Source organism: Bombus flavifrons, chromosome 7 (genome assembly GCF_040668555.2).
Source record: "Bombus flavifrons isolate JBK064 chromosome 7, iyBomFlav1_principal, whole genome shotgun sequence".
Taxonomy (NCBI): domain Eukaryota; kingdom Metazoa; phylum Arthropoda; class Insecta; order Hymenoptera; family Apidae; genus Bombus; species Bombus flavifrons.
The window spans coordinates 10,589,553-10,603,019 of record NC_138448.1 but is presented as its reverse complement, the minus strand read 5'-3'; the positions used below and the strand labels follow the sequence as shown (position 1 = coordinate 10,603,019).

Here is a 13,467-nt window from a genome sequence, read left to right as displayed (position 1 = left end):
AATCGTTATATTTTACACCTCCAAAGCTAAATCTCCTTTTTTATATTATTTCATACCTTCGATATAATTGTAGGTATTCCATACAATTGTTGCTGCAATTCAACATAATTGTCCGTGCTTCGAAGTTCGTTTTCTTTTATCTTATCATATTATAATGTTACAAATTATTATTAGGCAAATTCTGTGGATATTACGAACGTTATATCTCCAGTACAGAATACCAAACCTACGCATATGTCTTAAGAAAAGATCATAGAAGCGTCAACTGTACATTATATTACGTATGTTCCATGCGACAATTAATTTTCAAATTATCTCAATTTTAAACATTTCTCGAACCATTTTATACGCGATACGAGATACGCGCTTCGAAGAACGCTTGACGTGAGCAGGGAGTCTTGTAATGAGCTTACCAACTGAAGAAGCCTTATGAACACGATCCACAACGATATAGAAGAGAAAAACTGGCAACCAGTTGGCGACGGTCTTTGCATGTGCCACGACACGAAAATCCAGCGAGCAGAAAAGTTGCGTGAAAATTCAACGTCGAATCGTGTGATTCACTGACCTTTGCTCGGTGATCGACAGGAAGCTGATTTATCGCGGTGAGTTCTCGCGCGATCAAAACCTCTCGCGTTCAGGTAATTTAGTTTCGGCGGACTTCATAAAGCATGTCCAACTTTTACATTGAATCGGAAAAGAGCGGGAATGAAAAAAAAATATATACGCGGTGAAGGATGATCGCCCAACTGTAAAATATCGTGTTCGCGATGCCAACTCACCAGCTATGTATCTCCAATGTTTCCATTCTTGTCATATGATAAATTTCGTGATTTATGGTTAATGATTGAGGTAGGATACCGTTAATAGAGTGATATAATGATGAGATGAATAAATATAACACGAATCTATGGAGTGAAAGATGGGTGAAGGGAATAAATAATAATTTTAATTTGAATCATAATTTGAGAGACTGAACATTGTGCGCAAAATTTCTTCTATTATACTGCTACAGAATGGAGTTGGCTACAATTTCTTTATTGAATTTTTCTTCGTTTCTAATTCTTTCTATTCTTAGCAATAAGAAATAAACACCTACATAAAAAAAATAGATAGCAATATATATCACAGACAGATAAGTATATTTTTAATCGATTGCACGTGGAAAAGAGACAGATAATATGGATAAAAGTCTTATTAGATTAAGTCACTTTTTAAATATACAATCTTAAAATATGCCATTCGAGGGATTGTTCATTTATGCAACGCATCAACGCTAACTTTCGGAGGGCAACTTTAAATCACGTTTAAACGGAGCAAGGAAGGGACGAACCAGTTTTAAACCCATGGAGGAAAAATTTATCGGCCTGCACTTGCCATCCTACTTATACGAAAACAAGCTTATATTTATTCATGAGACAATTACAATATGCTGATCTAGTTGCGATGCAATTTCGGGGATTGAACTCGCACTGGCCTACGATATTTCGTTTACTACGAGTTTCGTAAAACCTTAAATATCATTTGAACAGGCAGAAAGGAATTAAAGGAGATAGAAATAATATGAAATTTTACAGATAAGATAGAACGACAACATTGGTCAGTCGTTCAAGTAAACACGATTTTTCAACTTTTAGCGAAATAATTTATTTCTATTTTAGCATCTAGATCAATGTGCAGAAGTAGTAAAGCACATTTTTCAAAGTACGGCGAGAAAATTTCTGATAATTTTGTAAAAAATATAAATTAAAGATTACAAAGATAAAACCTCTTATTCTATTTTATAATAGATCTTCTATTGGATAAAGAAATGCGTCATTATGTTTAAAACCAGTCGTTAGCATTTTATGTAAAATTACTGTGTCTTAGTTATATCACCTTGGAAGCAAAAATGCGATATTAAAATAACGATATTCTTGTAAATTATGTAACATTAAATTCTAGCAAAGCGATCGATACAAAGATGTATAGGTCTATAAGGGATAAAAGAAGACAAGAAACGAACGATGACATAGTATTGTACCGATGAAGTCTTATAATTGTCTCCTAGTTAACAACTATCTATTTTTGCCAGCGGCAGTTCAACTTTTGCCATACATTATGCAAGTTTCAACAGAAATAATGAAAGAGCAAACTTCGGTAATTAGAAGCTCAATAGAGAAGTCCAAGTTTTAGAGAAGAAACAAGGCCGTGATAAAGTGAGGGAATTCTGTTTTAACTAATACTATACCGACATTTCACACCAATGTCACAATACAATTTTCAACACTTGTTCCTGTGTGCCTATGCTAATTTTGAAATCATATTACTCTTGAAATTTTCTATAAAATTTTGACATTATTTACTGATTACTTTTTTAAACACTTTATGGGAATAGGTTCGGAGATGATTTATAATTATTTATAATCGACTAGTATTTAAACACACCAACATTCTCTCTGTAAAAATTTTGTTATTTCTTCCTTGAAACAATATTACAAGTTTCTTAGAAGTTTCTTAAAAGCTTCTCAGCTCTATTATCAAGTCCCAATTAATTGTAAACAACAATTTGATAAAACAATCCAACTTCTTTGAAATGATTCATCTCATCCTTAATAAAGAAAAACCACAATATAAAATTGTATTTACTCATTTCTGTAACTACTTATGCAGTTAGTGTATTATAACAATAATGTTCAATGTTCTAAGAAACACGATTCGCTACACGAATTAACAATTGTAATAGGAAATGTGCTCTATTTAAACATCTCTCTATGTAAGGAAACTTCTCCAAACCTACAAAATACTTTCTGCTTTATAAAAATACAAATAATACCAAACAGCCTAAGTTTGAATCTAATCTAAAAAGCGAAGAATGAATTATGTATAAAAAAAAGAGTATTGTCTGACCATTCTATAGCATTTGAGCACCAATTAATTAAAGCTAAATACAATTAAATTTAGTATCGTTTAATAGTATCCCCGTATATGACTACAAAAATTTGAAATTATGAAAATGAAGCGTAGGACCGGATTAAAAAAACGTTTCATTGGAAAATAAGGACGTGTGCCAGTACTTTTTGTAGCCACCGTAGATTGCTTTCTCGAGTGGCGAAGAACACGCGTGGCGCAGAAATGGATGCTTTCGTTGTTCGGCTGCTTGTCCTAAAACCTGCACGTGTTTAAGAGCTATACATACATATGTATTTTCCACACGGCATTACACACACGCAAGTAAATTACGCGCATACATCGGATGACGATCGTCGCGCGCTCACTCGAGCATTCGTCTCTTCCGTACGTGCCGGAATGTTTGAAATATCCTGCCTCTATCGGTGCTGTATGCGAAAGTTAATGCACGTGGATCGTCTAACATTTTGAAGACAACAGTACGGATGGGCGTACTCAAATCCAGTTCATTTAGTCTGCATCGGTTACTACGAAACCATTATGCCGTCGAATGCATGGACGCGATACCGCAATTTTACAACGATTAGAGGAACTCCATTATGGTAGAATCGAAAAGATGGTAGGAATATAGTTATTCCGATGTTGAATGCTTTAACGTGATATTTGAAACGTATTTGGTACATCTTTAGGAAGAGATGATTACAATCGTTGCGATTCTTGAATTCTGATATTAAATTATACAGGGTGGTTGGTAACTGGTGGTACAAGCGGAAAGGGGGTGGTTCTACGCGAAAAAAGATGTCGAAAATATAGAATAAAAATTTTTCGTTTGAGGCTTTGTTTTCAAGAAAATCGACTTTGAATTTTCGCTCGGTACGCGTGCACTTTATCACGTCTCGTTATAACGGATCTCACTGTAGATCGTTGTCTCGATGAAAAAATTAAAAAAAAAAAATTAAAAAAAAAAAAAAGAATTTTTATTCTATATTTTCGACTTCTCCTTTCGCGTAGAATCACCCCCTTTCTTCTTGTACCACCAGTTGCCATCCACCCTGTATATTAAATTTAAAGAATAGTACGAAATTAATTGTCGACTGATTTTCATTGGTTTCGTCATTTTAAGGGAATTAGAAAGATTAGACGATAGACTAGGTATTGTCTATCGTATAGGTAGAGTAGAGGATTAGAGAGAATATTATAGAAGATTATAGGTAAGTATCATGAGCAATTGTGATTCCTATTATTATGATTAACACGTTAGCTGCCATAGTAAATTGCCAGCACAAATCGTGTTTTGTTTCTTGTGCTCTTGTACGATATAATTTGATTACAAACAATGACTATCTGAGACAGATTTGTTCCGTTTTTAAGCAAACACATGAGTTGTATATTCATTTATTTCGCAGCTGATTAAATTTAAATTAATCGTAATCCTCATACATGTGACGCTGTTGGCGTACATGGTAATTCATTATTCACATGATGGTTCATATTCCATAAACATCACGTCACTACATCAATTGAGAATTTCTTAATCGAATACCGTGTTTCATTAATATTTATTTTCAAACCACGAAATGACGAAATCAATTCTTTAAAGCGATATGTCAAATTAAATTTTAATTACACACGAATGGAATTAAATAATTTAATAAATTGAATTTTTCTGTCCATATCTTTTTTTTATATTTTCAATAAATTTGCTTCTTAATTTTAATGATACAACAAAACGTCAGTAATAATTGAATCGACTACTGCTTTTTTATTGCGTCAATGTTTCATTCTAATTTGGAACAAAAACGATAAAAAGGAAAATTATGAAGACACTAAAAATGTTAAACTTACTGTCCTAGTTGTCGATACAATAAGACCAAGTGAGCACATGAATGAGCACAACAGTGAACTAAAAACATTACAATTCCATTTTTACTGTGAACCCCTCGGCTTCTAAAGCAATGTATTTTAGGCGCGCTTACTATAGATACGCAGGAACTGTACTCCAGAAAAGTGATGTCCAAAATTAGTGTTCCATGTGATATTTCTCGTGAAACTTGAATCAACAAGAATAATTTACAGTACGATAAAAATAGAATGCTATTTCAAAAGCGGAAGCGTGTATCTATCTAATTTTTGTCTGCAATTGTTAAAAATGGGAATTTCATAAGTTTCAGATGCAATCCACATAGAAGCGATGAAAAAACGCGGCAATTATGAAAACAAAGGCGGAAAAGGACGGCAGAACGAAATGAACGGCGCGGAAGACAAGAAAAATGAGAAAAACGATGTTGAAAAGGACGTGGATAATCAAGGATTCAGCGAATGGTTAAGATCTAACAGTGGTCTCGAAATGATGCGACTATTCGTAATCGCCAATTCGATTTTAGTTTTTGTCACGATGGGATTTCCAAAAATGCAGGAAGCTATGAGTATTCTAAAGGAATACTATTTCGGGGAAACGGAATAAGCGGAAACCTTTGAGCGAAACTATTCACAAAATTTGAGAAAAAATCTTGGACGAAGTTTGATATAATAGAGAGTAGTTAACGACACTACAATCGATATATCTAGCGCATTTTCTTGGAGTAATTCAGCGTTTATAACTACACGTTGCAAATTATCCTTTGCTTTCTGAACATGAACTCTAGACGTACGCTCGCATTAACGTAACACGTAACATGATTCAACATCAAAGAGCTACAGAAATATTTATTTTACCTTGTTTGTACCACAGTATCAAGTATCTATGTATCGATTCTCTAGGTCATAAGGTACTCTTACTCAAACTTCCTAAAAGTATTCCATCGCTTACATTACAGTAGACCATAATTATGGACATTTTATCACAGACCCTTCATAAATTTTAATAAGCAAAATATCAATCGTTAAATTGCGCGCATTCTTATTATTCGTTTGATTTACCACGAGCAATATTTAGCAATAAATAACACTCGGGTGTGATCATGCTGGGATTGATCTTTCGCGGCGTGTTTCTCATTGGTATACTCACCTGGTACAGCACCAGCGTGTGGAAAATGATCGACAGTTACTTCAGAGACCAGTTCCGGAGCTACTTGGAGGAAGAGTATCGAAAGAATCCGCGAATGAGGTCCGACGTACAAGCTGACTCGGTCGATAAGACCAATTCCGCGGTTACCACGCCACACCCCGATCCGACGGTAGAGCCATCGCGGGAGATTCTCGAAGCTGTCGAAACGATTGCGCGTGCGGTCGAAGCTGCAGGAAATGATTCCGTGGAAACGAATGGGGAGCCACAGGTGACAGGTGGCACCAGTGAAAACGAGGCCGCCGCAGGGGGATCTACCGATAAAAATGCATTCCTGGGAACTGTCGCGGAATCGGAGCTGGAAAGAAGGAAGTCGACCGAGAATGAACAGGATTCTCGACAACCTATTAATCACGACGACCGTGACCTCGAACGTCGCGAGAACGACGATCGTCATCGATCAGTCTCCCAAGTGTCTAAGAGCACGGTTAAAAGAATCAAATACGACAGGAAGCTGGCCATGTCTAGGGACATTTTACGCGAGAAGCAATTACCCAAAAGACGAAACGTGAAGACGATCACGTTCAGTGAAAAGGATTTTAAGTCGGTCATCAGCAATCACGTTTCCAATGATGATTTTTGGGAGTTCGAGGAGGACGCGGATGAAAAAGAACCACTAGAAGGTATTTTGGTTTCCGAGCTACCATTCAAACCTAGAGCGGATATAGGGGATTTGGACAGGGTCACTGCTGATGAATACTGTCCCTTGAACTTGGAAGATGAAGCGTCTTGCGATGAAACGTTCAAATGGCCTTGAAGTCTTATAATGTTGAAGCGTAGATAAATTTAAGAGGCACGTAGTAGAGTTATAAATTCTGTTCGTCCGAACCAATAGTGGAAAAAACTTGATTGTTAAAATTCTGACTTTCGAGTATCAACTGTGATCTTTCGGAAGAAATATACCAAGTTTCGCTAGTATTGCAATTAGGTTCAATGACACGCTCGTACCGAATACCAGCGTTAAAAAAAAAAAAAAAGAACAGAGAAAAGATAATTCATTAAAAAGGACGCGGAGATTTCAATTCTGATAATTATATTATATAGTATGGTTTACGACGAAGTTAGCTGTAATGGTCGTAAAGTTAGAGATATTTCTTTCAAAAGAACGCAGCTTGCTCTTGAAAATGTCAATTTTGCTAATTGAACAACATCAAGCTATGTATACCTCAAATCTTCGATATCAAATAAGCGTCAGTTTTGAGTTGATGCATTCAAAAATATACTAATGCTTACAACATATCTACATGTTATATATGTTTATTAACCCTTTCGGTGTTTATTAAAATAATAATATGTGGTAGAAAAAAGAATTATTCCAATGATTTGAACTTTTTGTAAATATATCATGAAAGTAATTACTTCTTTCATGATACAGTTCAAAATTAATTGTGTATACGTCTACATTATTGTTTAGACAATATCTCGTTTCTTCGATGATTTTGTTTTCATCTACTCTTATATGTGTATCCACGACATAATAAAATTAATTTAGATATAGGTAACACATACTTAAAAAGTATATTATACTATAGCACCATTATAAATAAATGGTATATATATATTTCTTCGAATATCTATTAGAATGTTGCAAATATTTCATTCTCCCTCTTTCTCTACATAATAATATTAATGTAAAAATAAACATTACTTATTTCACACGAGTTACGAAAACAGAATGTTGCTATTTATATGCTCGCAACTGCAAGCATTAAACGCTCATACATCTTTCATGTTGCCTGTATGAACCAAGTACTCAAAGGATTAAAGACATAAACAGTTGAGAATTCTATTTGACAGCTTCAGTTACTTTACCGATGTGCCTAATATCTTCGATCGAGCTTTATTATAATTTTGCAAATTCTGACGGTGAATTAGCTCTGACAAAAACTGCGATGGTCTAAAATAAATGTCATCGATGAACAATAATTTCACGGCATGAGACGTGGCCGACTATTTTTCCCGCTATCTGTAAAAATCGCTTCGTAAATAAGAATATAGACATAATACGTCGACGCTATTGACTTTTTGCTCGACTGAAGAAGACTCGACAGGAGGTTGCAAAATGTGCCCCGTCACTATAAGCGTACACCTGATGCAATCCTCCTCCTGCGAACAAACTTCCAAGCTACATAGCACGTGAAAGAAGTTACCTTTTCTGAACTTTAACGCGATAAACGATATACTACTGCCCCGTCGATTAATCATGTGCAAAGCATTACGTGGAGAAACAAAAAAGCACGATGATCTGGGTCAATGTTAACTGTTTGCTTCGTTACGAGTTTCTCGTGTCGACGATACATCAAGGGTATGAAAGAAGGGTTCAAAGGCTTGAAGAAAGAGCGAAAATTGAAGAACGTAAAGGAGAAGATAATCAGCTTAACATGAACCAATTAAAACATAATAAAAAACCGTATCGTTTATAGAGACAAGAAAGAATATACGACTGGTGTTTCTTTAGTAACTTAATTGCCCTCCGTAACGAGGAAGACTAAATAGGCAGTAAGTATAAAAAGATTGATAATTTATAAAAGCATGGGACGATAAATCGTGTAAGATTTGGCCTGCTTTCCTCGCGGAAGCGTCTTACAATATAAAATTCATAGAGCACGGAACAGAGGCAAGAAAGAATCACGAGAAGAAACAAAATCGTTGAAAAGAAACTCTCTGTTTTATTAATCCTTCGTATACAGGATTTATCCAGTTCTCTAATTGCAATTCAAAAGTAAGCAAGTCTTCTGATACTTTCGAACAATAGGGCACAGTGTACATCTTATAATCCTTTAAAGTTTGATATTTCATGAAACAATTTCCCAAACGATTTCATAAAGAAATGCATCCTTTCAATCGCGCTAAAGACTCTATTAAAAAAAATTAATAAATTAACGATATGAAAGAATTTTGATATTGATATACGTATAGAATATAAGTTCTCGTTTCTATGCTGAAGAATTTTCTAAAATATTAAAAGTCTTCTACGTTTGTTAAAATAAAGAACAAAATTAAAGTATAAAAATTGAACGAATCACAACAAGTTTAGCTTTTCTTTAAATTCTTAATATAATTACTCTTAATTAGAAAGTGCACGTAACAATTAATCACAAATCGGTCGTTCTCGCATTCAGATACCAAGAGTTGATTCCGTAAAGCGGTCACACGATTACTATATCAATTCTATTAATATACTTTCCATTATAAACAAACTCTCGTGACCGAGATGGCCCCAGGAATCAAGGTCACAGTGATGTCCTTTGACCCTGAAATTGCGGTCTCGTATAGGCGAAACTAGGCAGTTGATGTGAAAGTACAGAGAAATTTGCAATTTATGGACTATGCGCGAGCTCACGGTCGCCAGAGAAAACGAATCTCAACGACGAAACGCGATGTATGAAAAGTTTCCGTTTGTATCTTGTTCGTTCGCCTCGTTGCAGTTCTTTCGCTCGATAAGCTATCGTGCTTCCGTGCATTAAGATATTGTTGACCGGTTAATGTCATACTGCTGTATGCCAGTGCATATTATTGTATGACCTGAGTGGTAATATTGTTCTGCTCATTTATGAAATATTTTTTATGGGTCGCGGCTATTGTGGTTTCGTTATATTGTTCTATGTTAGTTTAAATTTTATGTAAATATAAATATCGTTATCGCGTATTATAATGATTTTGTGATATCTTGTAAATTATTCGCCTTTGAACCACACAAAAAGAGTACATTATAGGAAACTTCCTATTTCTCATGGAGGAGTTTTAATATTCGATGCGTTGTCAATCTTATCTCACAAAAGTTATCTTTCTTCTTTGCTTTGCAATATGCATTTTAACGAACATGTATTTTATCGTGCTTTTTAAAATTCTAAAATTTTAAAATTGCACATTTTCATTTTCACTTACGTGATATTAAAATCATCCTTATAAGATAAAGTAACATCAAAATTAGATTATTCATGCGGATATACTTATCATGTTTTTCTCCTGTGATCTTCGTTCGTTAACTTTGTCAGGAGTGTGGAATTTGCGTGAAACTGAAAGCAAGTTGTAACAAGCTTTCCAGTTTTGTAAGAGAAGACTTTAATTTTGTCCAATCTATGCCCATTCAGAAGTATAATAAAAAAGCTTGAAAATAAATAATAAAATAAAAATAGTAAATATATGATGCGGTGACCGTAGCAAGATTTATGGGAGCCCTTGTTCTGATATTATCTAGAAAAATATGAATAATTAAATAGTGTTTCTGCGTTTTACAACTCGAATGTATTGCCATTTACGTATTAAGAATTAAATAAACAATAAAAACAATTTATTTTATTTAATTGATACGTCACTTGCGATTTTGTTTCAGAAATGTATGACTCATATAAATTCCTGCGACCCGAAATCGAATGTAAATTTCTAGCGGAATGAGCTCAATATTACGTCATCATCTCCATGGAGTGACTTTGAAACTATAAGTGTCTAGTAAGCAACTTGAAGTCTCAATTATGGTCAGATACAAATTACGTGCATTTACGTAGCTTACCGCATAATTATCAACCCTTTGATGCACAAAATTGTAATCAATCAATCACGATAATATAAAACACGATCGTGTGATTTTAAATACGCTTCTCCAGCAGCAAAGCCTATCGATAATCCTTAAATGCAGCGCTACAAAGCTTAAAAATTTCAGTTGAATTTACTGCCTAATAACAAGATTTATTAATATTAAAATCCATAATGAGGATTCCGCATCGTCAAATATAATACATCTTACGTAATGTATACCTGAACATGATACATGGTACATATAATGAACATTGTACCTAATGTCGATAAAACGTCCAGCTTACTGTAATAAATAACAAACGTGGTGTTTGAAAAAAGGAGAAGAGAAAAAGAAAAGAAAAAAACACGAATGATTACAAGATCCAATTACATACCTCGATCACATCGTTTAATCCATACGTTCATTTCGCGCAAATTAACGAGCCCACGTAAAATTCGCATCGTTGAACGCAACGTTCCATTTTCCGGCGAAACCGTTTCACAGTCGACATTGAAATTAATGATTTACTAACGGGCATCCGAGGCAACGGTTAATGCAAATTAGAGCACGGATAGCTCGACGCGCTAGACGTGAACGCAAATGCATTAAGGAAATTCGCTCATTATTATTCCACGGAGAAAAGGCTCACCGCGCGAAGGTCGCCTAAACAGCTACTTTTATTTTTACAGATCATCTTTAGAAGTCAATTAAAATCAAACAACGATAACACCGATAATTACACGCTTACAAATTGCCGTATTTTAATTTGAAAGATGGGGTTACGAGATTCATGGAATCCTTGTTTTTACGCCAGAACAATTTAATCGCTCACTTCGTTCTGTCGGATTACAATCGGCAATTCGATGCCTTTAAAGAGATAATTAAGTCCTGAATTTTAACGAATAGGTGTTCGTGATCGCACTTGCATGCACTCGCATGAGAGTGTAAAATTACATTCGACAATGTTTTCTCGGATGTGTAGAACCAGCTGGACGCTGAGAATAATTAGATGCAAGAAGAATATCATTCGTTGCGTTTAAATAGCTGCGCGTAAACATAATTAGAAAACATATTTACCGCCAAGAGAGATGGAATATTGATTTGACACTTTTGTTTTAAATAAAAAATTAATTTTTGTTTCTGTTCTATGTTATGGCTGTAAAAAAATATAAAAAAAAGGTATACTATTTATTTTCTATTTCTGAAATTACACTTCATTGCTGCAACTAGTTTCTGTATACAGGATCAATTATATAGACACTAAATTCTAAACTATTTGTAGTATTTTTAAATAATGAACCTAATTGAATCACGATATCGAAGGTTTATTTTTTTATAATAAACAACGATTGTACATTTTTAAATTTGCAGTAGATGTAATAATTCTGTATCTCGATACATATTTGTCAAGAATGATTGTTCTTCTTTTTACGAGGTAAATAAGGAATGACCGATAAATCACGAATGACTTTGATAAAGGTTTCAAGACGTTCCATCGAGGCATTAGTCAAACTAATTTACATTCGAATGCAAACAGCGACGAGTGTGGCTAAAAGAGGTAACGTCCGTGAACGTGTCCAGCATATCGATGTAACTTTTTTACCATTATGGAAATGCACTTGGAAACATCACTTTTAATATATTGTTAAGTTAAAAGTGAGTTGAGTAAAGACGAAACTGAACTGTAACTAAATAAATATTTTCAATGAAATAATCGGAAAATGCAATTTTATATAAACAACCAAATATTATAATAATTCGTGATGTCACATGAGCTAAACGTCGTGTTTTGTACAATTGAGTTTTTAAATGACAAACAAATGGTTTATACCAAATATATGTATACTTTTTATAAATTTATAGTCGTTTGATATATGAGTGGCAATTTATTATTATTTGTTATTACTGTTAAGTGACAAAATTCGAATTATGTTCACTTGAGTAGACATAATTCTTTCTCTCTCTTTCAATTTCTCTATGATACACCTACGGTAGGTTTATCAATATTTTACGTTCTTATAGTATTGCAGCAAGTATGGCAACAATAACAAGTGCGGATTGTTTTACCACGTAAATTGGGCTGTTGATTTCCATCTGTCATATGAAGGAAAGTACTACAAAAAAAAAAAGAAAAAATATAATGGAAAGAAAAATAAGAAACATAGAGATACTGCAATGAAGACGAATCACACGAGTTTTAGAATACTCAAATAAAAAAAAAGTATTGATTTAAATATATTGAGATAGGCAGAATTTTTGATAAAATTCCACATTTATACTACTTATATATATTTTTTCATTTTACGTTCTAAATGCGATTTATTTTTATTTTTCAAATATTTTAGTATCTACAGTTGCAACAGTTGCCTGGTCGTCACACGTTATACTAACCCAATTACAAAAAGAGCAGACAATTTATGCGAGCATTGAAACAATACCACTTTTTTAACAATGACAGATATTTACCTTTCTCTGTTGCAACAAAGAAATTCCTTAAACGTCTAATAACCAGAGAAAAAAATTGTTAATTCTGAAATATGATATCCATCCCTAGTTTTCTCTACATTCTTACAAGAATCAGTTGAAGTATATTTCTTCGCAAAGAATGTTATCGTTCGCGAACTTTATAATTTTTGTTTCAATTATGGTTCCTTGAAATTTTTTTCCACTCTCGCTTTGATTTCAATTAGAGAAAGGATTTTAGTACTGAAAAAAAAATCAGTAGCATACAACTCGAAATCATACTTGAATATTGATATTTTCCTCAAGTTTAAGAAATTTCCTAACGCTGGTATCGATTCGATCGAAAATGAGCCAAAGAATGCAGCAAGGTAAAGCACGCATTTCTCATGCTACTTTACACGCGTATTTTGAAAGTGTCACGATACAAAATAACTCAAAGAATTGTCAGAAGAATTAAAATTAGCAGAACGTCAAGATCGTTGAAGAAGAATTTCAAATGTAAAAATGTAAACAACTTTTCGCTTCCACTGAA

At 34.0% G+C, this 13,467-nt stretch overlaps 2 protein-coding genes across 2 annotated transcripts in view; one reads left to right on the top strand and one right to left on the bottom strand.

The window, feature by feature from the left end:
* LOC138181414 (tyrosine-protein phosphatase non-receptor type 13) overlaps positions 1 to 13,467 on the bottom strand; it is a 149,921-nt gene that overhangs the window by 126,336 nt on the left and 10,118 nt on the right. The gene's annotated exons all lie outside the window — the stretch shown is intronic.
* LOC138181626 (uncharacterized) lies at positions 5,352 to 7,737 on the top strand. The gene has a single exon (XM_069116620.1). The coding sequence runs from the start codon at positions 5,850 to 5,852 to the stop codon at positions 6,708 to 6,710; it is 861 nt and encodes a 286-aa protein (XP_068972721.1). The 5' UTR covers positions 5,352 to 5,849; the 3' UTR covers positions 6,711 to 7,737.

Coding starts and splice junctions, on each gene's coding strand:
- LOC138181626 (XM_069116620.1), top strand. CDS start 5,850: ATGCTGGGATTGATCTTTCGCGGCGTGTTTCTCATTGGTATACTCACC.